This window comes from Melanotaenia boesemani, chromosome 6 (assembly GCF_017639745.1).
Source record: "Melanotaenia boesemani isolate fMelBoe1 chromosome 6, fMelBoe1.pri, whole genome shotgun sequence".
Taxonomy (NCBI): domain Eukaryota; kingdom Metazoa; phylum Chordata; class Actinopteri; order Atheriniformes; family Melanotaeniidae; genus Melanotaenia; species Melanotaenia boesemani.
The window spans coordinates 34,359,845-34,386,785 of record NC_055687.1 but is presented as its reverse complement, the minus strand read 5'-3'; the positions used below and the strand labels follow the sequence as shown (position 1 = coordinate 34,386,785).

General features: G+C 40.1%; 1 protein-coding gene across 3 annotated transcripts; it reads right to left on the bottom strand.

Moving 5' to 3' along the window:
• Positions 1-3,325: 3,325 nt before the first annotated feature.
• On the bottom strand, positions 3,326-26,844 carry abhd5a (abhydrolase domain containing 5a). Of its 3 annotated transcripts, none has more exons than XM_041988823.1 (10): positions 26,771-26,798; positions 20,529-20,579; positions 20,279-20,382; positions 20,084-20,146; positions 17,684-17,769; positions 16,029-16,404; positions 13,246-13,400; positions 8,673-8,787; positions 8,395-8,581; positions 3,326-6,099 (listed from the first exon to the last, which is right to left on the bottom strand). In XM_041988823.1, exons 4-10 carry the CDS (start codon positions 20,110-20,112, stop codon positions 6,010-6,012), a joined length of 1,038 nt encoding a protein of 345 aa, XP_041844757.1. In that variant the 5' UTR covers positions 20,113-20,146; positions 20,279-20,382; positions 20,529-20,579; positions 26,771-26,798; the 3' UTR covers positions 3,326-6,009. The 3 variants fall into 3 exon arrangements, with proteins under 3 accessions (XP_041844757.1, XP_041844759.1, XP_041844758.1); XM_041988825.1 differs by having other exon boundaries at positions 8,673-8,784; positions 26,771-26,797; XM_041988824.1 differs by lacking the exon at positions 20,529-20,579 and having other exon boundaries at positions 26,771-26,844.
• Positions 26,845-26,941: the final 97 nt, after the last annotated feature.

The window sequence follows — 26,941 nt, the reverse complement described above, 5'->3', positions numbered from 1 at the left end:
GTGCTTGCCTGGGCACGTTGCCATGGAGATCGATTTGCGAGAAGTAGCTGATTGTGCACCAACTAAAGAGAAAGAAAAATGGAGCTGGAGAGTGGGAGATAAGGGCTTTTGGTCAGTGGCGATATTCGCATTATTTTCAGTTCAGTCCAGTTTCAGTCCAAACTTGTGGAGAAAGATCCTGCTCGCCGGTCTGTGGAAGGATTCCTTCAGCAGCCGACCCGCCTAAACAAGCAGCCAACCCACCTAAACAAGCAGCCAACCCACCTAAACAAGCAGCCGACCCGCCTAAACAAGCAAGGTTGTTTTTAACATTACCTGGAGCGCCGCACCCAATAAGGGAGAAATTAAAAAGCTAGTTCCAGGGTTCATTGTAGGAGACATGCTCCCCCTGTCGACTATTGAATCGCCCAGGTTTAGAAAAATACTACATAAAATGATGATGAGACAAGTGTGTCCATTTCTTCCCACAGACAGGAATATTGTTCTTATGGTTTAAAAACCATTTTGTTTACAATATACAGTAAACACTCTGCAGACAGGCAGCGATGATTTGGCTATGATGTTTGTCCATGTCTACACGCTGAATTAAGAAATGGTAAAGTAAAGTAATAAGTAGTGATGTTACCTTTCAAATGCAGTAAAGTAATGGAGTAAAGTAATTACATTACAATTTATAGAAGTAATGAGTGACAAGTAACTAATTACTTTTTTTTTGAGTAACTACCCCAACACTGTGAGCCAGTTACACTTCATTAACAACACAACCACAAGACTTGGTGATGGTGGAAAGATAAGGAACTTTTATCAGTTTAGCAGACAATTTAACCAGTATTTCACATTGTTTTAAGCTGATTAGAAACTTAATCTTTTATAAATTCATTTACTTTGGCTGGGCCTTAAATACAATGTGGTTAAATGAAAAGAAGAAAAGAAATACAACAGATGCCTTTTTAAATCAGCTCTCCTTAGTTGTGTGGGCACAGGACCAGAACAGACTGATAGCAGCTTAGATTTACAGATGCTGCTTGTTAGCTGTCTCCTGGAGGAGCCCAGCAAGGAGTGACTCGGCAAAATTAACATTTTCTTTTAGACTCTCCTCCGTTCAGTGTAATAGGGCCAGTGAAAATTACAAAGTATTATGTGATTACATTTGTGCCTTTGTGTCTACTTCCATATTACCTTAGAGAATCAATGCCCTTCACTAATTTTCTGATGATGCTGTGTTTCCTCACATCTGATATTACCATGTCTAATGTGTTAACAGCCTGTGAGATCACAGAGGGAAATTCAGTCATGACTCATAAGTCTGTCATGAATCGTTTTAATAGTCCTGAGTGAGAAGAAGGATAGCATTTATCTGGTCATGTAGCGTGTACCCTGAAGAGTGCTTACTTGTTTACTATCAAGCTAAGGCATTAATAAGCCAGCTTGCAGAGCTCTAGTTGTGTAGCCTCGGTGCATTGGGAAAGCATTACCACACAGCAGCAGTCAGCAGATGTTTCCAGCAAGATTTACAACCTCAATTCCTAACAAAGAGTTGGGACACTGTGTAAAGTGTAAAAAAAAACAAACAACAATAAAGAAAACAGAGAGCAATGATTTACAAATCTCATCAACCTATGTTTTAATCCCAGGCGAACTTAAACTACATATAAGATTAAACATTTACCTCATTTTTAATTTGGTGGCAGCAACACATCTCTAAAAAAAGTAGAAGAGTGGAAGAGTAAACGGTCCAAATAAACAACTGGAGGAGAATTTGACAACTAATTTGGTTAATTGACAACAGGTCAACACATGACTGGGTATAAAAGGAACATTTCAAAGAGGCAGAGTCTCTCAGATGTAGAGGTGGACTGAGGTTCACCAATCTGAGACAAACTGCATCTAAAAATTGTCGAATAATTTCAGAAAAATGACCCTCAATGTAAAATTGACCCCATCTACATTGTATAATATCACAAGATTCAGAGAATCAGGGACACATGAACAAGGCTGAAGGTCAAACTGGATGCTGGTGATGGGGCCCTCAAGCTGCACTGCATTAAAAACAGACATGATTCTCTACTGGAAATCACTGCATGAACTCTGGAAAATTTCCAGAAATCACTGTCTATTAACAGAGTTCACCCTGAAATCCACAAATTCAGGTTAAAGCACCATCATGCATCCTATGTGAACAGCATGCAGAAACACTGCCGCCTTCTCTGGACCAAAGCTCATTTAAAATGCTCTGAGGCAAAGTGGAAAACTGTTCTGTGGTCAGATCGATGAAAACATAAAATTGTTTCTGGAAGCATGGACGGTGTGTCCTACTGACTAAAGAGGAGAGGGAGCATCCAGCTTGTTATCAGTGGACAGGTGAAAAGCTGCATCTCTGATGGTATGTAGGGGCTGCATTAGTGCCTATGGCGTAAGCAGCTTCCACATCAGTGAAGCTCCATCAATGCTGAAATGTACATGGAGGTTTTAGAGCAACATCTGCTCCCATCCAGACAATGTCTCTTTCAGGGAAGACCTTGCAGGTTTCATCAAGACAATGCTGAACCACTTGCACCTGCATCCATCACAACAGCATGGCTTCACAGGAGACGAGTCCGGCTGCTGAACTGGCCTGCCTGCAATCCAGACCTTTCACCAGTACACAACATCTGGAGCATCATGGAAGCAGAAATCCAGCAACCAAGGTCCAGAATTGTAGAGCAGCTAGAATCCTGCATCAGACCAGAATGGGACAACATTCCTCTAATAAAACTCCAGCAACTGGTCTCCTCACTTCCTAGACGTTTCCAGACAGTTGTTAGAAGAAGAGGAGATGCTACACCGTGCCGAACATCACCCTGGAACTACTTTTTACAGACGTGTTGCTGCTATCAGATTCACTATCAGCTCATATTTTCCATGAAAAAATAAAAGTCTCAGTTTCAGCATTTGATGTGTTGTTTATCTTCTACTGTGAATAAAATATTGTATTTTTGTTTACATTTTACACAGTATCTCAACTTCATTAGAATTGGGGTTGTACATGTAAAAGCTGAGCACGTATTGAAAATCTATGTTTTGTCAACCCTAATCGATAGAATTTCTTTTTTACACAAACATCAAACAGTCTCCAAAAAGCTGAGTGGGACAGAAACTGCCCCTATGACTTGGACATGGTTTCACATGACCTCATGACCCGCCAAAAACGGATGGTTTTACAATGAATGTCTGAATGCTGAGTGTGTACCCAAGGATGGCCACAGGGACAGATTGTGGGGATAAACACTGATTTTATTTAACAATTCCTGTTTCAGGAGAAGAGCTGCATAGAACCAGTGTGTGAAGTTTCCATGTTTTTCCAGCACCTGTGAGATTTCTCTCTCAGCAGCAACTACACATGAGTGCTCTCTAGTGGTAGAAAGGAAGAACTACAATGGCACTGTGCTGAACACAGACACAAAGGAATAATTTCTCTCCCTCCAAGATGATAAGAGCTGGGGGGGTTAATCTGTTAATGCTTCATCAAAATAAATGCAAGAGAAGGGCAGAAGTGGAATTATGGTTTTATGTTGCAGATTAAACATTTATTGTAGAGCAGAATATTTACTTGGACTCAAATGAAGAAAGTGGACCACAATCATACATTGAACATTTAATTTGTTTTGACTCTTTATAAAGTAGAGGAAACAGCAGCGTCACTGCATAAGGGAGCATGTTTGTTAAATACATTGTACTTATATAGAATTTTACAGGTTCAAAAACAATTATAAAGCAAATAACTTAACAGCAGACGCTGTTCAGTTTATTCTTGTAGATTTAGACTTTAGGCTCTCTCTTCAGTGTTATACATTAAATTAACTGTTTCCATGAGAAACATTTAAGAAGAAATACACATACATTATGTCTGAAATCCTTTCATTCATTCATTCTAAGTACTGCTTTGTTCATTGTAGGTCGCGGGTAAGCGGGAGCCTGGAGAGAACCCGGAGAGAACCCAGGCATACACGGCGAAGATGCAAACTCCACACAGAAAGGCCACCACTCCCCAGGTTCGAACCTCCCCCCAGAGGCTCAAACCAGCGACCTTCTTGCTGTGAGGCCGCGGTGCTAACTACCACACTACCGTGCAGCCCAACGGAAACATTTATTTAATTATTTTAAAGTTTATTAGTCTTGTTTTCAAACATTTTATTATTTTGTTTTATTGCATTACTGTCAAGAATTTTATTTATTTTAGCTGTATTTTGTTTGCAAAGCAAAATCAATGTAAACACAGATAGAAGCAGAAGTTTGGTTCTGTTAGATCTCAGTGCTCCTTTAAACACAAGCCACCGTAAAATCTTATTAGACCAACTGGAAAATTGGGTGGAAAACTCCAGCCTAGTTCTGTATTGTATTATACTTGAAAAATAGAAACTACTTCATATCAATTGGTAACTATAGACTTATTCAAACAAAGATGACACGTGGAGTTCCCCAAGGCTCCATGTTGGGCCCCCTATTGTTCAGCATCTAGATGCTCCTACTGGTTAAGATGATGGGAACAAAAAAAAATATCTGATCATCATTATACTGACGACACTCAGCTCTATTATTCCTGTCTCACCAGAGGACTCTGGTCCCGTACAAAGCTTTAGTTTGAGTCTCAGTTAAATCAATACTTGAATGTCAGAGTTTCATATTCAGCTGATTAAAGATAAAATTTAAATCATTGCATTTTAAAACAACGATTAGAGCCCAAAGATTTGTGTCCAACTTCAGTCAGCAATATTAAAAACAACGGATCAGAGTCGAGAAATCTTGATGTCATTTCGGACTCTGAGCAAAATTTTAACAACCATATTAGGGAGGCAACCTTTTACCTTCTGAAGAATGTATCTAGAAAATGGGAAATGACAGCTCGCATTATTTAGTCTTGACTACTGTAATGGAGTTTTTACAGATCTCTAAAAGAATCACTAAGACAACTGCAACTAATCTAGAATGCTGCAGCTCATGTTCTTACAAAGTTCAAAACAAGGGAACATATCGCTCCGGTTCTTACATCTCTACACTGACTTCCTGTGAACCAAAGAATTGATTTTAAAATGTTGCTGCTGGTGTACAAAGCTCTGAGTGGTTCTGACCCAAATATATATATCTGATCTGCTAACTCGATATGAGCCACTGAGACTTCTAAGATCATCAACTTCAATTTTGGTTTCCATCCTGAGAGTTAAAACTACACATTTATTTTTCCTGTTCCTAATACTGTATATGGAACAAACTATCAGAAAACATGAAGTCTGCTGTATAAACTAATTTGCCTTGCCTTGTATCCGCTGACTACCTGAATACTTTTCCATCAATATTTCTGTCTCTCTTGATGACACTGGTCTATTCCAAGATAACACCAGGATTCATCAAGTTCAAGCTAAAAGAGCGGTTCAGGGAGTATGAGGCGTCTTCATATCAGCTACCACTGAAGATCTTCAGGATGTACTGGAAAAGATTTTATACAGCGCTCTACATCATCAACACATGATATCGGTTAATAAATAAAAAACTATATATTGATGCTAACATTTTTCAGAATAATTTTGAACCATTTTCCAGGAGATGACAGTAATCTAAGGTGTTCTGGTTGGAGACTAATCAAACAGCCTCTATTTTTCACAGTGTTAGGAGAGACACTTCTAAGAAGACTGTGTAACTAAATCTTCAGCTATGTGTCCACTTGTCCTTGTGACACAGTATTATTGTTGGTAAATGATTCTGAATAGTGGACTTGAGAAATATTGTCATCTCTGAGTAATTATTCAGCCGTCTAAGAAGATGGCCGAATCGCTGGTCAGATGATTTAATGTGAACTTCAGCACCTCCTGATGTGTGAGTCAAACTGCAATCAGTGCTTATGTACAAAAGCCACTTCTTTTTCTCTTTGGGACAGTGGGATCCTGTGGTTCCACAGCAGCTGATGAAGTGAGGTCATTTCATATATTTGTCCTCTTTTTCTCCAGAGTTTAAGCACCATGCTGATCTCTGCTTTCAGTCCACTTTCTCACACACCTGCAAAACCTTGTGGTTGAAGTCGTCGGGCTGGTCAGCGTACACATAGTGTCCGGCTCCACGGATGGTCTGCATGGAGGACGGAGAACCAGAAGGAAAAGAGGTGATTAAAAATATACAAAGAGAATGATAAATGCTAAAGAAAAACAAGATGCACAGTTACTACATACCGTGGATATGAAAAATATTCACACCCCTGTTGAAATTTAGTTTGTTGTTTTTTTAATATAAAAAAATTGAATCACAATAAATACCTAAACTTTTCCCACCTCCAGTGTAACCTAAAATAACATGCACAATACAATTAAAAAACAGCAAATCTGTCAGAGGACAAAAATATAAAAACATAAAAAAAACAACATACAATAAGCTGGTTGCATAAGTTTGGGCACCCTTAAACTAATACTTTGTTGAAGCTTTGATTTAATCACATCATTCAGTGTTCTTGAAGTCTGTCAGTATGAAACATTCTGACATGGAAATGTGTCACACACTCTTCTGTTTGGGTTCATTGTCGTGTTGAAAAGTGAAATTCCTCTTCAGCTTCAGATGTCTGAAGTGTGGTCCCACACTGACTAAAGCTTCATTCACAATGCAGGAAAAAAAGGGCTCAAATCTGACTTTTTTGCCCATATGTGACCCAAATCATTCATTCACTTATTCATTCTCTGTACCTCTTAATCCATTACAGTTCACGGGTAAGCTGGAGCCTATCCCAGCATTTTAGCAGGTGAGAGGAAGGTACACACCTGTCCATCGCAGGGCCAACACAGAGACACAAACAACCATTCACACACATCCTACAGAGAATTTAGAGTGACCAATTAACATGCATGTCTTCATGTCCCACACATGCACAGGGAGAACATGCTAACTCCACACAGAAAGGCCACCACCTCCCCAGGTTTGAACCTCCACTTTTTTAAATCACATTCACCAATTCACACACACATTCACACACTGATGGCGGAAGCTGCCACACAAGGCACTAACCCCGACCCATCAGGAGCAATTTGGGGTTCAGTGTCTTGCTCAAGGACACCTCGACATGGGCTCGACAGACCCTCTCGGGCTACAAGACAACCACTCTACCCACTGAGCCACGCCCCCCATATCAGATCTTTTTATTATATGTGAACAGCACAAATGAGACTTTTTCAATTCCGACCCAGACCACTTTCATAAGTGGTATTAAATCGGACACATCTTTTTTAAAGCGACTACAGTCTACAGTCATCCTAATTTTATGTCATCGAAGTGAGACAGATGTCAGAAATCTGTGCCGTATCCATGGAGATACATCGGTAGCAGCAACTGCTGCACAAACAGCTTTTGTTAAGTAAGTTTGTACTTTTGTTTCCCCTTCAATCTCTTTCTTTCCCTTCTTAGTTGGTCATAATTTTATAGGTTCAGACTGCGCAAGAACCTCTGAATTCCAACAAGTGTAGCATCCATATTTACTGACGTAAACAAAGCACGCTGCCAGTGACGTCACACACACGATTTTAGTAGATTTGTTTTTTGTTTGTTTTTTTCCCCCAGACTGTAGAGCTTGGATGTTTTTCTTTGTCAGGAAAGTCGTCCGTCTTCAGGGCTGCTGTGGGTCTTTTAGCAGAGCAGATTTAATGTCTTTGAATCAGTTTTGGGGCGTCAGCTCCAACATACCTTTTAGAATTGTGCCAATAACGTTAAACTGTGGTCTAATTTATTTGTCCAAATCAAAAAGAAAGAGAATGAAGAAAAGTTTAAAACTCCTTTAATTTTTTCATTGTATATATTTTTCTTTAAATATTTTCTTTTTCTGTGATAAATTAGGATCCTTTTTACTTTCATTGTTATAATCATATGTTTAAGTCCAGGTCTTTATTCCCTTCACCTTAAAGATTATTTTTGTGGACATTATTATTATTATTATTATTAATATTAACTACAGCTACTGTAAATGTGAACTCTATCTCAAGAACATTAAAAAGTTGGAAAACTATATAAAAATGAAAAAAGAAATCATGAGGTGACATGTTGTAAGGAGTTGTTAGGACTAGGATATCCCAGGATTTAAAATTAAACTTTATTTCATCTACTCTCATATTTAACATTATATCAAACCCTCTCATATTTAACTTTTTATTACACACACAGTGATTTTCTTTGTTGACTATATTAAAATAAAAAAAAGCCAGAAAATTGACTTGTAAACTGTAATAATCTTAAAATTCTTACCATGATAAAATGATGAAATCATATCAAACCAGAAAAACACTTAAAAGAAAGTTAAAATTACATTTCAGATGATTTTTTGGGGGAATTCTTTTCTAAATTTATAAAGACAGATGACAGTAGGTATGGCATTTTGATGAAACTTACTATTACGTCTACCAGAGATTGTGGTATCATCTCCTTGATGCTGTCGCCCACATTACTGTCTATACTGGAGCGGGAGCCATAGATGATGGTGATGGGGGTTTCAGGCTGCAGCTGGTCCATCCTCTGCAGCATCGGCCTCTTTGCCCAGCCGCAGGGACCGCTCATATTCTTAAAAGCAGTCTCTCCGCTGTGATGACACAGTGGGTCCAAATTCACTTTCTTGATAGTTATCAAGTTAAATGAGTCTTAACAGGTAGATAAAGTAGAAGGAGACAAACCTGGGGAATTGCACATTGAGGTGGTAGATGTACTCGGATACGGTGTTGTCTGTAAACATGGAGGAGAACTTCCTCTTGAAGTCAGGCCTAAAGGTCTGGACCAGAGTCGGGCCTGCTAGGGCCACAGAGGAGAGACAAAAAAATCACTGATGGACATCACTAACAAATTGCCTCATTTTAGATTAACTTGTTACAAAACTATTTCTGCGTGAGAATCTGTGGTTTTTAATGACAAGATTCTGGTACCATGAAGAAGAATCAAACCAAACTGCTTGAGAATCAGCTGAGAACCGAGTGGGTTTGTGCTGATTTTAACTCTGCAACGATCTCCAAAAACAGTTCTTTCTCTACTAATCACCAAACTCTTCAGCTGAATTCATCCTGCCAATACATCTTTGACTCTGTTGGACTTTTCTAGAACAAGAAAACCCAAAACCAAAACTCTGCCCCGGCTGAACACTGAACCTTCTCCTCTTACATGGTTTACTAGAAGAGCTGAATGTGGAAAAGCTGCAAAGTACAAATCTTTTAAAAAATGCTTTACAAACTATCAGCAGGTTGTATAATTAAAAATTCTTACTGTCTAAAAATGTTTTCCAAACAATGAACTTTGTTCATAGCCTCAAAAACAATTAAATCAGCACCTGGAAGACATTCAGTTTAATATTTTATATTCAGCTTATTCATACAAATTCCTGCACTAGTCTAAATATCCAAGTGGGAATGCAGTTCAAACGTTCAGTGGAAACAATGAAAAGGATCATGAAACTCTTTCAACCTTTTATTTAAAGAGTAAGCTGTGTCTTACAGTTGGAGGTCCAAACAAAATCTAAAGGCTGTAAAATGGAAACATACAGGTGGACCAAAGAAAACGTAAAAGTTTCAGGATAGGAAATTCAAACACATGGAGTCAGTGATACCACGTGATCTTAACAACATTAAACATGTGAAATTTAACATGTTAGATGTTCTTACAAGTCAACTTACAAGTAAAAACTCCACACTGACAAGTCCAAACCGAAGGACATTTCTGATGAGGTGAAAAGTCTTTAAGAGCCCAGAAAAAGAAGTCCAGGTACCTTTATTAAAGCTCTCAGAATTACCAGACCTGGATGAATCTACACTAACTTATTCTCATCAGGATGTTCCACAGATGACGCAGACATAATATTAAATAATACTTTATCATCAAGGAATTTGATTATTCAAAGGACTTCTGTGGCTTTAAGAAGTGCTGAATGAAAATATCACTGATGAGGAAGCACAGAAGCCCTTAGGATCTGAGAATTAGTTCTTATCTTGGCTGCTTCTCAGATGTTTTTGGTTAGTTCCACCTAAATCACTACACTCATAAGAGACATCAACACCATGACACACTTTTCTATAATCAGTCCAAAAACCTGGATGATTATTGGCCATCTGAAAACTTGACGCCCTGCCAACAGGGCTTTTAAGAATGTTTCAGCATGCATGGCCTTAGATATCGAACAGGTGTCTTCCCTTACACCCTAAAAACAGCCGTCGTCAAGCCACTACTGAAAAAGAAAAACTTAGACTCGTCCCTAATGAGCAGCTACAGGCCGATATCAAACCTCCTCTTTCTTAGTAAGATTAGAGAAAAAGCTACACAACTTCCTGACACTAAATAACTGTTTTGATGTCTACCAGTCGGGTTTTCTACCACATCACAGCACTGAGACTGATTAAGGTAGTTAAGGTACCGTATTTTCCGGACTATAAGTCGCAGTTTTTTTCATAGTTTGGCCGGGGGTGCGACTTATACTCTGGAGCGATTTATGTGTGAAATTATTAACACGACGTAGAAGAAGAAGCGCCACATCTTCTACCTCCGGAGTTAGAGGAGTTGTTTAAAAGTGACACCGAGGATGAAGATTTCATCGGATTTTAGTTATTGAGAGTGACACGGATGGTTTGCAAAACTTCTTAGCATGTTATTTATGCTAAAGTTATCTGAATAACTCTTAATATGTTATGTTAACATGCCAGGCACGTTCTCAGTTGTTTCATGTAACGTAAGCATACCATACAATTATTCAGCCTGTTGTTGCCTCTATTCTATTTTTATTTTAAATTGCCTTTCAAGATGACATGTCTGTTCTTGTGTTGGAAATAAATTTCCCCCAAAATGCGACTTATACTCCAGTGCGACTTATATATGTTTTTTCCTTCTTTATTAAGCATTTTATGGCTGGTGCGACTTGTACTCCGGAGCGACTTATAGTCCGGAAAATACGGTATTTAATGACATCCGCTTGAGCACAGATAGGGGAAACATTTCAGTCCTGGATGCTAGATCTCAGTGCTGCATTTGACACGGTCGACCAGAACATCTCACTAGACTGGCTGAAAAACTGGGCTGGACTTTCTGGCACTGCATCAATTGGTTTGAGTCCTATTTAAAAGACAGGGACTACTTTGTGTCTATAGGTAACTATAAATCTGAGTGAACTAAAAAAAAGCTGTGGAGTTCCCCAAGGCTCCAACCTGCTGATCAACATCTACATGCTGCCACTCGCTCACATTATGACAAACAACATAATTACCATAACTATGTAGATGACACACAAATCTACACAACTATCTCACCAGGGCCTCATGCATAAAACTGTGCGTAGCAAAGCAGAAAACAGGTGAAGTCTGCAGGGAAAAAAGGAAATGAAGTGCACAAAAACTTACAGATTGATAAAAGAGTGCACACACACGTCCCACGGTTTATAATACAGAATCAACTCTAAAGTTGGTGCACACGAGGGAGCGCTACATGGTGGCTATAAAAGGTCAGGTGAACGCTTATAATAAATATTCACCGATAGCATTTCCATGATGGCTCACGGGGGGACAAGAAGGAAAAAGAAGATTTTTTTAGAATGGGAGACAGAGATCTTGATGGACCACGCTGAAAAACCAAAAAAAGTTTTATTTGGTGGGGATGGCATGGTCATCACCAGGGTCAGAAAGGCAGAGGAGGGCAGCAGGTGGCAGATGCTGTTAACGCCACATCAGAGGGCAAGACAATGCCGGTAATTTAGTCTTTTGTTTTAATTTATAACATAAATATGTACAGATACAACTGAGACTGGTACCAGTTCATTTAGTGTTAAATAATATTTCTTTCGAGTTCCTGGGTGATCCAGCTGGGTCAGTGGTGCTGCAGCTGTGGTGAGGCCAGAGACTCCGGAGCTGCAGGAAATAAAGAGCGTCTGGAGAGAAATTGGGACAACACTAAAAAAGCATTGTGAGGAAAAATAAATAAAAATAACTCCACCTGTTGCACGTTTCAAAAGCATTGCATCACTTCTAGACCTCCAGCCTCCAGTCTGCGTCCCACTCTGCTGGGTCTTAGAATGAATGACTGAAGCCACTCTTCAACTGAAATTGTAGTCTGACTGAAGACTACGTTTCCAAGGCAACCATGTCATTTTAATTGTGTGTGTATTATTAATTTGTCTGGCACATGTTGCCAGCATACTGTCCGTGTTGTTTAGCGTGAATAAATCGGATTAAATTTTATAACATATGAGTTTTGTTTCATAGTGACAGTCAAGTTCCTTATTAAAAACATCTCTCTTTCTTTTGTAAATCCTGACTTGTTATTTTTTTGTTTTGTTTTGTGAGCATGCACTTTTCTGCAGTTAGTCCAGAACGCTGCTGCTCGAGTCCTCACAAAGACCAAGAAACTGGATCAGAACTCCAGTCCTCAGATCTTTACACTGGCTTCCTGTCTGGCAAAGAATTGGCTTCAAAATCCTGCTGTTGGTTTATAAAACACTGAATGGTTTAAGACCAAAATACATTTAGGATCTTCTGGTTCGTTATGAACCAACCAGATCCCTCAGGTCATCAGGGTCAGGTCCACTTTCTGTTCCCAGAGTCAGAACTAAACGTGGAGAGGCAGCGTTCAGCTTTTATGCTCCTCACATGTGGAACAAACTCCCAGAAAACTGCAGGTCTGCTGACTCAGCAGTTTTACATCCTTCCTTTAATCAAAACAAATGTTAATTCATTACACTGAAACTTTATTTCTTGCATTTTATCTTATTGTACTTTAGCTTTTTGTCTTTATGTTCTTTAATTTCTTTTTAAAGTTTGTTTTAATTCTTCCTGCACCCCACTGTAATGCTTTTAATGTTCTATGTAAAACCCTTTTAATTGTCTTGTACTACAAATGTGGCAGAAATAAACTTGACTTGCCTAAATAAGGAAGGTTTCTAAGCAAAAGAAGACTATTCAACTGGACCCCCAGCTTGGACCCAGTTTTTAACTCAAAGAAAAATACCAGTCTAAGGTTCAAAGAAGCTAAAGAGAACTTATATGTAATCCCTTCAAGGACACTGCAGAAGCTTCAAATTCACTGTTTAAAAAGTCTTATTTAATCTTTCCTGGACCATAAAGTTGCAACCAAAACACACATTTTTACTCACACCCATCTCATCTTTATGAAGTAAATATTCCTTCAGGTATTATAAAAGCTATGATGTAATCCTGACTGTGTGTCTGATGTCACCGGTGTTGTGTTCTGATTTCTTTGATGGAGTTATTTCTCCAGTCATACCCAGTGGTCCTACCAGTCGCAGCCCAGCCAGCGGGTTGAAGGGACTGAACATGGCGCCGATGGCTTTGATCCACACGGGGATGGGACGGTCAGTATCAACAGTGTCCTGACCCTCAGGGAAACCCCACGGCTCCACCACTATGATATGTTTCACTCTTCAGGACAGATAAAATAAATAAATAAATTAATCAATTAAATACAAAAGTTTACTTACTGAATGAGTTTAAAGAAAACATAAATGTTAACATACAGTGTATTAACAAATTAGATTATTTTTGAGTTATACACAGAGAAAAATGTCACTCTAGTGACGCCTGATGCTAAACATAAACTATAATCGGGTTTAGTTAACAGGCAGGAAGAGGTGGATTTAGTCCAAAATCTACCAGCTAACTTTAACTTTAATAAATATTTTTTATTTGATGTTAAAGTTCTCTGTACTGGATAATATCTTGGTCACCTTTAGTGACTTTTTATTATTTTATGACTTTTTATTATTATTATTACTATAATTTTTTAAAAATTTTTATTTCAATACTGCATCAGCCTTGTCAAGGCTGGTAAGCGGGTCAGAACTGAAGCGGTAGAAGAGGGAGCTGGAGGTGATGATGAAGCAAAGATTCAGGACAGATATTTGATGAGAGGAGATTAAAGATGTCATCATTCTAGGTTTTCCCAACAGAGCACTTCACTCTCAAACTGCAGGTTAACTTGTTTTTACTAGATGTTCTAAAAGTAGAACAGGAGGGAGAACCTTCAGTTACCAGACCCCTCTCTGTGGAACCAGCTCCCAGTTTGGATTCAGGAAGCAGAAACCCTCTCTACCTTCAAGATCAAGCTTCACGGGGCATGGTGGGTGGGTTATGTGTGATGTGACTGTGTGAGGGTGAGTGCTTGTGGGTACGGCACAGGGGAGGGTGTGAGTGTGGGGTTATATGGGGTGCAGAGTGGAGTAGGTGGGGGGGAGGGGGTCGATGGCGCCCTGGTTCCCGGGGTGTGCGGCTGGAACATCAGGGTGTGTGCTGGCCTACGCCGGGTGGTTGTCTGGGGGGGCCTGGTCCTCCTAGGCATGGTGCGGGCCCTCTGCCTTTGGGGGGTGGGGCGGCCGCCTCTGGGCTCCTGAGGCCCTGGGCCCTTCACTTGGGCTGCCCTGGGTGGCTGGTCCCTGGCGGGTGTTCTTGCTGGGGCTCTCCTCTGCCGCCCTCTGGGTGAGGCTGGAGTCGTCTTCGTGGTGGGGTGGCTTGGGTTAGTGCTCTGGGGCTGCTGCTGAGGGCTCGGGTCTCAGGGCTTCCCTGGTCTGCCCCTGACCTCCATAGAGGCGTGGTCGCATTTGCATGATCTCACTTACCACTCTTCATCACTGATCACTCCTTATTCCTCATGGGTTTTTATACTAAGAGATAATTCTTGTTTTTATTTTTCCTGTGAGTTAGTATCCGGTCGCTGTTATGCTACTTTCATGATATTTCTTTTTGATTTGGTTAATATTTAAAAACTCTTAATGACTAGCAGCTCTGTTTTTTTTGTTTGTTTGTTTTTGTAAAAGTTGTAGGAAATGTTCTGGTGTGTTCATGTACAGGTGTAACAGTTTGTTGTCTGGTGATGGTGTGGATTGAAGGGTCGTTTCCTTCTGTCTGTGATCTTTTTGTCTCCTTTCTTCTTTCCCTTTTGCTTCTTTTTGCTATTTTCCATCTTTTTCTGTCCCCTCCAGTCAGGTCCAGCAAGATTACATAGATTCCGTGATTCAAAGTAAATAAATAAATAAATTAATCAGATTATCAAGAGGAGCCTTACCCATAGGCCTCCCCTTGGCAGAGCAAATTTGATCTTTGTTCAGCACGACACAGTAACCAGATTATCATTTTGCTGCTATGATGCTGGACAGGACAAGTTAAAAAAAAAAAGATCAAGCTTCAAATTTCCTTCCTGATAAATGTTATAGCAGGTCTGGCTTGGCGACCCTGATCCATCCCTCTAGTGCTACTGCTACAGGCCGAGGCTGCTGGGGACTTCCCATGATGCAGTGGGATCCTCTTTGCGCCCTTTACTGTCCATTTTTAATTATCCTACAGTTTTGTTGTCATTAACTTCTGTTTCTCTTTTTCTTTCCCAGTAGTTACCCCTGGCTTAGCATTATGGCGCTTGTTGACCCTTCTTTCCTGTCCGTTACACCCCAGCTTGAGGCAGATGGCTTTCCTTCCTGTGTCTGGTTTTGGTGAAAGCTTTCTCTTCCTTTAATAGAATTTTTCCTCTCTACTGTCCCCTCATGTTAGAGTGACAAATGAAACAAAAAGAAGGTGTGATGCAATACAGTGGTTTTCATATTACACAGTTATAATAAATTGGACTAATATAGATTTAAATGATTTTTTACTTAAATGGATTATATAAAATGACATTTGTCATGATCTGGAGCAATACAAATAAAATTTTATTAAATTTTAAAAATGCCTGGAGGACACTTATTTAGTGCAACTGCAACAGACCACCATCAGAGTGGAGTCAACAAATTGGTTCAAAAGTAGTCAACCAACAAGAAGTCAAACTAGTTTAAACAATGAGAACTCTGACACACAAAATGGAACATTTTAGGATTAAATTAACAAAACTGGCTGTGCACAATTTTAATACCAGAAATCCTCCCAAACTCCAGGATCCAGTGTTTACATTAAACCAATGACTACCTACACACTAAATAGTAACCATATCAAGAACACATTCAACAAAGTATATGATACTGTGTTTATGTCATTAAAGGTAGAAGAAGAGATCACATCACCCACCTGCCTGGATATTTAATAGAATATGACACAGCCAGGTATCCTCCAAGGTTGTGACCAAGGAGTATCATGGACTCCAGACCCACCCTGGTCCTCCACTGCTCGATAGACTCTACAAACTGATCCTCTGCGCTCTGAGCGTCCGTAGAAAACTGAGGTCTGGTGCTCTGGCCAAAGCCCAGCAGGTCCAGAGCAAAAACAGTCCGACGCTGTGAAAGAGCTTCCAGGTTCTGAGCCCAGAGACCCACGCCACCTCCAAACCCATGCAGCAGAACTAGCGGGGTTTTGGCTTTCATGCTGTTACTGCTGAAGGTTAAAGTCCACAACATGTCGCCATTGGAGATGGGGATAAACTGTTTGGTAAAAGCACTGCTGATACCTGAAAAAAATGGAGTCATACAGCACAACAGGAACACAGGGTTTTAAAAGAATGTGATTTAGTCTGTTATCTGAGGGGGAAAAAAAGGTTCAGAACGCTGCATTTGCTCATTGTTAACCTCACAGGAGAGTATACCATTTAGCCCAACACACACAGGCATTGTATTTCTCCAGTTTTATCTTCTCTTCTTTGGCTCCCTGTTCAAAATTCTTCTCCTCACATATAAAGCTCTTAGTGACCAAGCTCGGCTGGATCTAAAAGACCTCCGAGTTCCAGATTTTGCCATCAGAGCACTTCACTCTTAGACTGCAGGTTTACTGGTGGTTCCTAGAGGTTTTAAAAGTAGAACAGAAGGGAGAACCTTCAGTTATCAGAGCCCTCTCTGTGTAACCAGCTCCTAGTTTGGCTTCAGGAAGCAGACATCCTCTCTACAAATCCTAAGGTATGCTACCACATGCTTACACCACTGGGGGACGCCCCACACCTTCCTTCTATCCTCATTACTCTTTATTTTCCATGCATAAATTTATGAAATTGGGTCTACTGACTGAATTAACTTGTATTTCTCTTCTTCTACTTGCAGTACCTGCTGATCCCTCTTTCCTGTCCTCTCCACCCCAACCACTTGAGGCATATAGCCGTCAAGGTTTGGGGAGGTCAGACGTTTTTCCTTCCTGCTAAAAGGAGTTTGTTTTTTCCTTTTAACATCCCCGTGCAGCTCAAGATAGAGTATTTAATTAAAGAAAATAGTTGATGCAATGTGTTGGTTTCCTTAGCTAAGCTATTATTTTTATGAACTGGGTTGTATGAAGACAGTTGAATCACAGTTGTTTCCAATGCTGAATTTAGCCTCTTAAATTTCATAATCTTCGATCTTTCCCATTACTTTTGGATTTCTGCATTTCCATTCTCCCATTTATATTCAATTTCAGGGATCACCAACTCTGGGATCAGCTGTGTTGGAGCAGGGAAACATCTAAAACCTGCAGGACTGTTGCCCTTGAGGACTGGAGTTCGAGAGCCCTGCTCTAAATGACTGAATACACGCATCTTTTTTCACAAACCAAGTGATTTGCAAATATTAAAACATCTTATTTCTCTGAACATTTTTTTTCTTTGCAGATAATGTAGGTTTCCTCTTGGAGAATAAAGGACTGTGTTGACTTGAATCAGTGTTATAGCTTCCTCACCCAGTATGAAATTATATCCATCGACATGACATGACAGCAAAGGTCATATGTGGTAACTAAAAGTTAGAGAAAACTGGGTTGATTCTCACATCGGAGCATCTTGTCCTCTGCAGCCTTCAGCTGGCCCTTGGAGGTTGGACACCATGATGGCAGCCAATCAGGGATCCACCACCACCTACACATAGAAAGAAAACCAAAATCTGATAAGTTATGTTAATTTGATTTATAATTTAATCGTTCATTTGGATGGGACAGGGCACATTCATGAATGTACAATATTGCCGTGTCTTGTATGTAGGATTTAACAATGTGATAATTTCCATCTGCAGTCCCACAAAGGAAACGTATATAAATAGCTGACATAACTGATCCCACCTGGGCTTACAGTCAGATATTAATGCCTTTTAATGTGTACTGTAGACAAAAATATCTAAAAAGCTCATTTATTTGAATGATTTTTTAATTAATTTAGATTTAAAAAGTGGATAGTCTTAACTAGTTTGTTTGCTCTATTCTTTACTTGATCTCAAGTATCGTGAATAAAAGGATGCATAGTGTAAATATGTGCACTAACTAGTGGTGGAATTTTTTTAGTTTTGTACTTTTTCCACCAAAGTGAGCAACAGTCCGACAACACTTTTAAAGACTGTATGAAGACTATCTGCATAAACTAATAGAGCTTTAAAATACTGCATTTATTTTAAGCTGTTAATGTCTTTTCTTATATTAATATATTTTTGTTGCATTGTTTGGATTGTGTTGTTATTTTTGTGGTATTCTGACTTTGATTAAAAGAAAAATAATTTTTCCCCACTTCTATAGTATTGAAAATATTATTGAGTATCGAGCACCATGCTTAGTATCGATATCGAGTTTAAAATTTTAGCATTGTGACAACCCTAATAGAGATATGTAAGAGATGCATTAAAAGAGAATCAGATGAACAGCATAAAACCTATTACACTGTGCCAAAATCTATTTTAGAGAAGCTTAAATATAGAAATAGAGTGAAAAACTGTGTTAATTTTATTTCCATGGAAAGTAAGATAATAACCAGCAGTCTGGTGTTACATATCCAGTGCATGTGAAAAATCGATCAGTAAGTGTGAACACCTCTATAAAACCAGAACCTTAGGCCGGTTCTTGGTCTGGAGCATTCAGGTGTGAAGGATGAGAGATCAGAGATAATTTTAGAGAAGTAGTTGTTGTGGATCATCAATCTAAGAAGGGCTCAGATTAATTTTTGAATAATCTGGAGTCCATGATTGTACAGCTAGAAAGATTTTTACCAAAGAAAAACATTCAAAACAGCTGCCAATCTTCCCAGGAGTCGATGTCTCACTAAGTTTAGTGTCAGAAAATTTGTAAGAGCTAAACTCTGTTCAGACTCACCAGGCCTCACAAAATTCAGCTAAAAGCTAAGCTAAAAAGGTGGGTGTTGAGCCTCTTTTTAAAAACATCAACTGTCTCTGCAGCCCTGAGGCTCTCTGGCAGGCTGTTCCACAGACGAGGGCCGTAACAATGGAAAGAGGCTTCGCTGTATGTTTTGGTCCTCACTTTAGGAACAATTAAAAGGCTGGTACCAGAGGACCTTAGGAACCACGAGGGCTAATAATTTAAAAAGCAAGTCAGATAAATAAGAAGGTCCAAGACCATTAAGACATTGATAAACCACTAAAAGAACCTTAAATCAACCATGAAATGCATGGAGAGCCAATACAGCGATTTAAAAACTGGTGTAATGTGTTCCCGCCTTCTGGTCCTTCTCAGATACATCACAGATCATTTCTGAAAAGTCAGGACTAACAACTTTTCATGGTATGGTTCAGATTGCATTTATTCTTATTACCAAGATCTTGTATTGATGATGGGAGACCACACTGCAAAGCCTTCTCCAGCACATCCTAAAGATTCTCAATGGGGATCAGGTCTGGACTTTGTGGTGGTCAATTCATCTGTGAAAATGTTTCCTGTTCCCTGAACCACTCTTTCATAATTTGAGCCCCATGAATCCTGGCATTGTCACCTTGAAATATGGCCGTGCTATCAGGAAAGATGGAATAACCTGCTCATTCAGTATATTCAGGTAATCAGCTGACCTCATTCTTAGGACACATAACATTGCTGAACCTTTACCTGACCAACTGCAGCAACCCCAGATCACAGACTGGCCCCACAGGCTTGTGCAGTAGGAACTAGGCATGATGGCTGCACCACTCAATGATAAATAATATTTTTATCTGGAACTAACTTGCCTCTCTCTGAAGTCTGATGGAAAAGAGTTGGTCTCTCTCCTACTATATTTTAACATCAGTCATAAAAGGTGGTAAATGGAGAGCCTGAAGTGGTGTGTGATGTAAAAAGTTTGAGAACCACTGCTCTAGATGATTTCTTTTTAAACTTATAACTTCTGCTCTCATTCTGACAACTAGAAAACCATACTGGTTGTATAAGGTGTCAGTGTAGGAATGGTCATGGACCATCGATACCTTATTGTGTTGTCCACGTAGCTCCACATGTTTCTGGCCAGACTGTGAACACCAGTAACAACCCTACAAACAGAACGGAAACCAAAAGAGGATAAAGAGAAAACACACCGATAGCACAGCACACACAGTTAATCATCAACATCAAAAAGTTTAATCTATTTAATTTATTTAATTTTCCTGAATATTTGTTCTTACAAGTGAGGGAAACTTGTATGATGACAGAATTAAATGAAGGCTCGGATGTGCTCTACAATCTGAGAGAAGCGAGTTTTTCTCCAGGAGCAGCGGCGGCGGTGGACCTGGGAAAGGAGGGAGAAACACAGTGGTTCAGGTAAGGTTCTTCAAATTTCAGTTGCAACCTTTAGCGGACATTGATGGAACATTTAGAAAAGTTTTCATCTCAACGATCCAGGCAACATTTTCTGTAAATCACAGCCAACTTTACCAGAGCTTTCAGCCTGTTAGTTGCAGCTGGAACATCCTCTCAGTTACTGATCTACACCAAACAGTAAACAGTCATGATTAGGGCCGGGTACCGAATTTCACTTCTTTTATGCTACAGACCGAAATACTTCGATACTTCCCGGTATCAAAACATGACTTGTCTTTCGGCACCAGGTTTCGGTGCCTTAAGGGTTAATCACGGGATCAAGATCTGATAATGTTGGCTACACGTGGTTGAGGCGTTCAACGAAAATACTGATGTGGTTACATCAGTATTTTTCAACACGTATCTGTGTTGTGGATGACAGCTTGTTATCTAAGCGGTAAAGGAAAAATGCCTCCGAGGTCAACAGTGCGGCTCCATTTTAGTAAGACTGACGCCAATAGTGTGCAGTGCAATATTTGCATAAAGGATATCGTTGCTAAGGCCAGCAACATGACCAATTTGATGAAGCATCTGAACATGCACGGAATTACTTTAAGAGCAGAAAGTTGCTCCGTGTTTGACTGCAAGAAGAGCAGACCGCATCCATCATCCTATCAGCATACAAGTCTGCCTGTGGACAATGCAGAGCCCGAGTGGCTTCCTTCAAAACCTGCCCCACTGGATCCCGTTTCATCTAAACGTACTGAGGATGGCACTGTGTCTGGCATTTCAACAGGTAAGTTCGGTCAACTTTATGCCTGTTTACTTAAGTTAACATTACTGCAACTTAACAGAGGCAACATGGTGACAAAAAATGTTAACTGGAGATGTTGTTGTGTAGTTTTAGTTTATGGCTATATAGCTAGCTAAATCAAAAGCTAACAAATGAATGAGAGTAACTGATATTAGCTTGTTTAAATATGGTTATCTATTGGGTCGGTTGGTTCGAGCTCATCTAACGTTATGTTTATCTTCTCCTCCGCCAGTCAGTGTGAAAGCCTTCACTCTGGCAGAAAAAGGAAAAATGTCAAAAGAAAACAAGACGAATGTCACAAGGCAATCACAAACTTTGTTGATAAAGGTATGCTGCCTTCTTCCACAGTGGAGGCTACATGGTGGAGATAAGTAGGCCTTAAAAGATACTGCTGACCAGTTTAGCCCAGGTTAAACTGGTCAGCAACAGACCAGGTTAAACTGGCCTAGGTTAGGCTAGGTTAAAAGGTCTCTCAGCTTAGATAATGGTTTCTGACTGTTACAGTAAGCAATAGTAATACAACCATACAGTTGTTGTTTTGTGTTCCAATGTCAATCAGGGAGATGATAAGAGTCCTAAACCCCAGATATCAGTCCCCCAGCAGACACTAGCTGGCAAATACACGGCATGGTATGCAGTAGAGAAGGGAAATGTTGAAGATGAAGACTGTACAGCTGCAGTAGCAAAAATGGTAAAATATACATAGACATTCTGTTTTTTCCCCCCTATTTCATTTTCAGAAGAAAATTAACTTGTTGGCACCAACCTTATCTTTTTTCATCTATCTTCCTTGTCTTTTTTGTTTCCAGAAGAAGCCAAAGCTTTCTGCCCTTGAGGAGCTATTTGCTGATGAGTACGTGGAAGTTGAAATAAGACAAGAAGGCACTCTTCTCCGCAAACACGATTCAGGAAGAGCTACAGCGGTAGGTCTGCCATCCACCCTAACATCAGTGAATCCAGTAATCTGGTGATGGAATATGAGGGACACTGCTGTCCAACGTGGCAACCAGGTATCTGTGTGCAAGCATCATCCACACCGTACATTTTCTACTGGTGGGGACACCATCAGTCAGGAGCCAGCTCATCATGAGAAAGCAGACATGCTGATTTTTCTGAAGAACTGCTAAGTGAGACCTCTGTAAGATTTGAAGGCTCTTAGTATGCAGCAGTGAGCACTAGACCCTGACTTGTCACTTGTTTGCAACTGTTCTTTTGCACTGAAAATTATTTTTTTATATTTATGTTAGATAGCTGCTTTGTTAATGTGTAATGTAAATTTCTTTTTGTTACAACTGATTTTATAGAATTGGTATTGAAAAAAGTATTGTTAAGGAACAGGTATCGAAGTGAAGGTACACTGCACAGCTCTTCTTGCATTAACAGTCTGTGACCTGCTCCGGTTGATTGACCAATAGGCAAGGATCTGCCCCAAGGCCATGCCTCAAAAGGCCGCCCCCCTAATTTAAATAATGTGGCCAAAATGTGAATAGAGTGTCAATAAATAAAAAAAATAAAATGTTAGATGAAAATAAAACAGAAATAAAAAAATATGGGGGATAAGAAAATGTAAAAAGAAAAATAATACAGTCATAAATATTAAAAAATAACAAATAAATAAATAAATTGAACTGAAAATGACATGGAAATGTAAATAAATAGGATTATTAACACCAAGTTTAAGCAATTTGTGGAGAGAACATGCTGGACTTGGTGTATTTGAACTTTCCTAATGCTTACAAAGCGACACCCCACCCTCACCTCTGCCGCTCTGATCATCTTTCTGTCATGTTGGTGCCTGCCTATAAACTCCTATTGAAGTGCAGCAGGCCAGTGGAAAAACAAGTCAGGATCTGGCCAGAGGGCATCCTCGGCTCTGCAGGACTGTTTCAAGAACAGTGACTGGGACGTTTTCAAGTCAGCAGCCTCCCAGGGTGATCAGACTGACAATGCTGAGACGGTAACCAGCTACATTACAACACAGAGGATGTAACTTTAATGAAGACCTTCACTGCACATGGCAACTAAAAACCCTGGATGATCACAGAAGTGTGTTCACTGCCGAAGGCCTGAGATGCAGTTTTAGGGCAGGAAACAGGACTACTCTTTGCTCAGTCAGGTCTGCACTCTCAAAAGGGATCAAGGCAGCGAAACTCCCCCACGCAGAGAAAATCCAGGGACACCTCTGTGACACAGGAAACACCAGACAGATGTGCCAGGAAGTCCAAGCACTGACAGACTACAAGACCAGGCAGGGGGTTGACGACCATGCTTCTCTCCCAGACAGGCTCAACAACTTTGTTGCATGACTTGAAGCAACAAATCTGACAATCAGAGAGAAGGCTGGTCCTTCTCCTTCATCTGAGGGGCCAGCTCTCACCATCAATGCAGAAGACCCTCGGAGGTCCCTAACCAGGGTCAACCTACACAAAGCAGCAGGTCCGGAAAACATCCCAGGTCGTGTGCTTAGGGACTGCGCCTGAAAGCTGACTGACATTTTCAACATCTCCCTCAGTCAGGCGAGGGTCTCCAGATGCTTCAAAACATCCACCATTGTGTCAGTGGCAAAGAAATCAGTTATAACCTGTCTGAATGAATATCACTCCATCACTCTGACATCAGTTGTGATGAAGCATGAATGAATGAATGAATGAAAAATACTTTATTAATCCCAAAGGGAAATTCATTTTGAACGTGTTAAACCACACATCACAGCCAGCCTCCCTGCATCGATGGACCCCCTTCAATTTGCTTACCGTCTCAACCACTGTGAAGAGGATGCAATATTCACCACACTGCACTCAGTCATCACCCACCTGGACAGTAATGGCACCTACATTAGAATCCTGTACATCGATTCCAGCTCAGCATGTAACACCATCATCCCCCAGAAACTAATGGAGAAACACCTGCTACTCGGCCTGAACACTGCTACATGTCTCTGGGTCCTGGACTTTCTGACCAAGACACCCCAGTAGGTCCGGGTCGGAAAGAACATTTCCAACTCCATCCCACTGAGAACTGGATCTTCTCAAAGCTTTGTGCTTAGTCTACTGTTGTTTACACTGCTAACAGATGATTGTGCAGCCACACACAAGGGCATCCAGATCATCAAGTTTGACAACGATAGGATGGGTACTCTGAACTGCTGTCGCTGTCAGGACAGTCAGGACCCTACCCCCCACCCAAAGGTAGAGGGAGGCTACCCTCTTCTCCACCGGGGTAAACCCCAAACATACAGGTGCCAAGTCAGGGGGCAATGAGTATGCCCACACCTGCTCGGCGCCTCTCACCGAGAGCAACTCCAGAACGGAAGAGGGTCCAGCTCCTCTCGAAGACAGTGGTTCCAGAGCCCAACCATGAATTAAGGTGAGTCCAACTATATCTAGCCAGAACAGCTCAACCTTGTGCACCAGCTCAGGCTCCTTCCCCACCAGAGAGGTGATGTTCCGCGTCCCTAGAGCTAGCTTCTGCAGCCTCGGATAAGACCGCCAGGGTCCCCACCTAGCTACCACCCAGCTCATGCTGCACATTTGCTTGTGTTATATATTATCTTCCCACACTTGTTTATCATCACTGTCCGATGAAAAGCACGAATCTCCAAAATTCCTTTTTTACAGGAGCATGAAAAAACAGTTCTTCTCATAAACTAACTTACAAAGTAAACCCAAGTCTGTGTAAATAGACATATTTAGGACCCAGAATGAAACCCTGTTCGCACATTTATCAGTGACGTGTTTAAAGAATTTTACGTGGACTTACGTGCTTAGTTGTGAGCGATCGTGAACATACATGTTTTTTAAATAGTGTCTTCCAACAACATCCGTTATATGCGTGTTTCCACTTTCCTTTTCATGTCCCACTAAGTTGGTAAACTATTGATAGCAGGCTATTCTACAGTTAAACTTAGCATAAAATGCTAATCAAAGCTTTTTCTTGCCATTTTATATTGAAATCAAGATAACTCATATAGCAATCTTGACATGCTTACATGAGTTTGATTATTTTATTCATTCATTCATTCATTCATTCATTCATTCATGTCCTCTTCCATGCTGGTGCTGTGTTTTCCGTTTGTTGCTATGGTTCGTCTTCTTCGTTTAGTTTGATCACGCGAGCTTTCTGGTTCGGAGGACTAGATTCTAGATCAGCTGTGGGACAGAATGGTTATGTGTGTTGTTCTGTGCTGAGATTATCAACGCACACCACGCACAGTACCATCAAAACTGTTCAATGCCTGATTTTTTATCTTCATGTGTGGGGTCTAACAGGTAAAAAAAACCTCTTCAGATTAAGAAAATCCTCATGTGTGGACACAGCTTCAGGTTTTGAGATAAAACATCTACACATATAAAAGCTATGCCTTCTTCCCTTTCAATTTTCTTAGAAAATTTTACAAAAAAGACACCAGTGTGCTGATGTAAGAGTCTCTTAAAGAGGGCCTGTGCTGATTGACTGATCTTCATCTTTTAAAAGATGTGTCATCAGAAGGGAACAATGATGGAGCTGAAAACAGAGACTGATTGCTCTAAAGTCTATTCCTGTAAGTATTAAAACGTTAGAACTGATGTTAGTTCTTCTAATTCCTTCACTGAACCATAAAAGACTTCCTGTCATCTTTTCTGATTTTTCTGACCATGTACAATAAAAATCTACTGACATCTAAGAACTGCTTATGTTTGTTATTACTTCCAAAAATGACTTCAAACAGCAATGTTGAATCTATAGAAGAGCCCTTGTTTGAAGGGCAGATTGCTCAATCTTATTATAAAAATCTAACTTGTTAGCAGCATCTAAAATAAACTATTGCAGGAATGGTCACTCTCAGCTTCCAAACATCTGACAGAACTAAGATGGAGGATTCTGTCTTGTGTGCCCCAACAATACACCTGTTTGTCATTTCATTTTATCCATTTATTTTTCATTACTTCATGGACATATCTGTATTTTATGGGCATATTTTTTCGTTCATCTATTTATCTGTTTGTGTAATTCTAAATAAAAGGCTCTCATAGCTGACAACTCCATACAAGCATACAGTCAGTCATGTTTACTGTTCAATTTTGTGGAAAAGGAGACATTTTAAATGCCCACAGGTCATTTGAAATCAGATGATGTTGTTTGGAGGACATTTTCTGAATCCCTTAAGAAATAACTATCTCAATAAACAACTTTAAGTCAGTTGGATGACAGAATAAAGAAATTCTGCAAATGATAATAATATATAAAATAAGAAAGTAATGCATTTTGGGACTTAACATTATCTTCAATATAATAAAATCAGTGTTTTACAACTTCATTTCCCCCAAACAATACTGGGTGATAAACTTTCTGAGAAAAGTTCAGAGGTACGTAAACAGGCTCTGTGAGGGGCCCGAACAGGGGGGGTTACCTGAACGCGACACAACATATTTTAAATGGGTTCTTACTTTGGGTGTACAAGGAGACATTTTACGAAGTTATACAGAACTGAGTAGCATTAAATTAACATTGTCATACATTTTATTAACGTTGCTGTAGCGTTCAATATGTGACAAAGAGAGGACAAAAGTAGGACAAGACTCACCTTTTGTTTGCTGTTATGGCTTACTTTGACATATACGAACTCAAATGCAACGCTTCAGAATGCTCTGTCACGTGGCCCGGACTCTGACGTAATTCGTTGCAGCTTGAGAGCGTTTGATTTAATGCTTAAGATGTCTCTTGTGGGCGGAAAAGATGGCTGCTTTCACTTATC

Coding starts and splice junctions, on each gene's coding strand:
- abhd5a (XM_041988824.1), bottom strand. CDS start 20,112: ATGTGGAGCTACGTGGACAACACAATAAG. Junction 17,770..20,083: donor TACGTGGACAACACAATAAG/GTATCGATGGTC, acceptor TTCTATGTGTAG/GTGGTGGTGGATCCCTGATT. Junction 8,582..8,672: donor CTCAATGTGCAATTCCCCAG/GTTTGTCTCCTT, acceptor GTGTCATCACAG/CGGAGAGACTGCTTTTAAGA.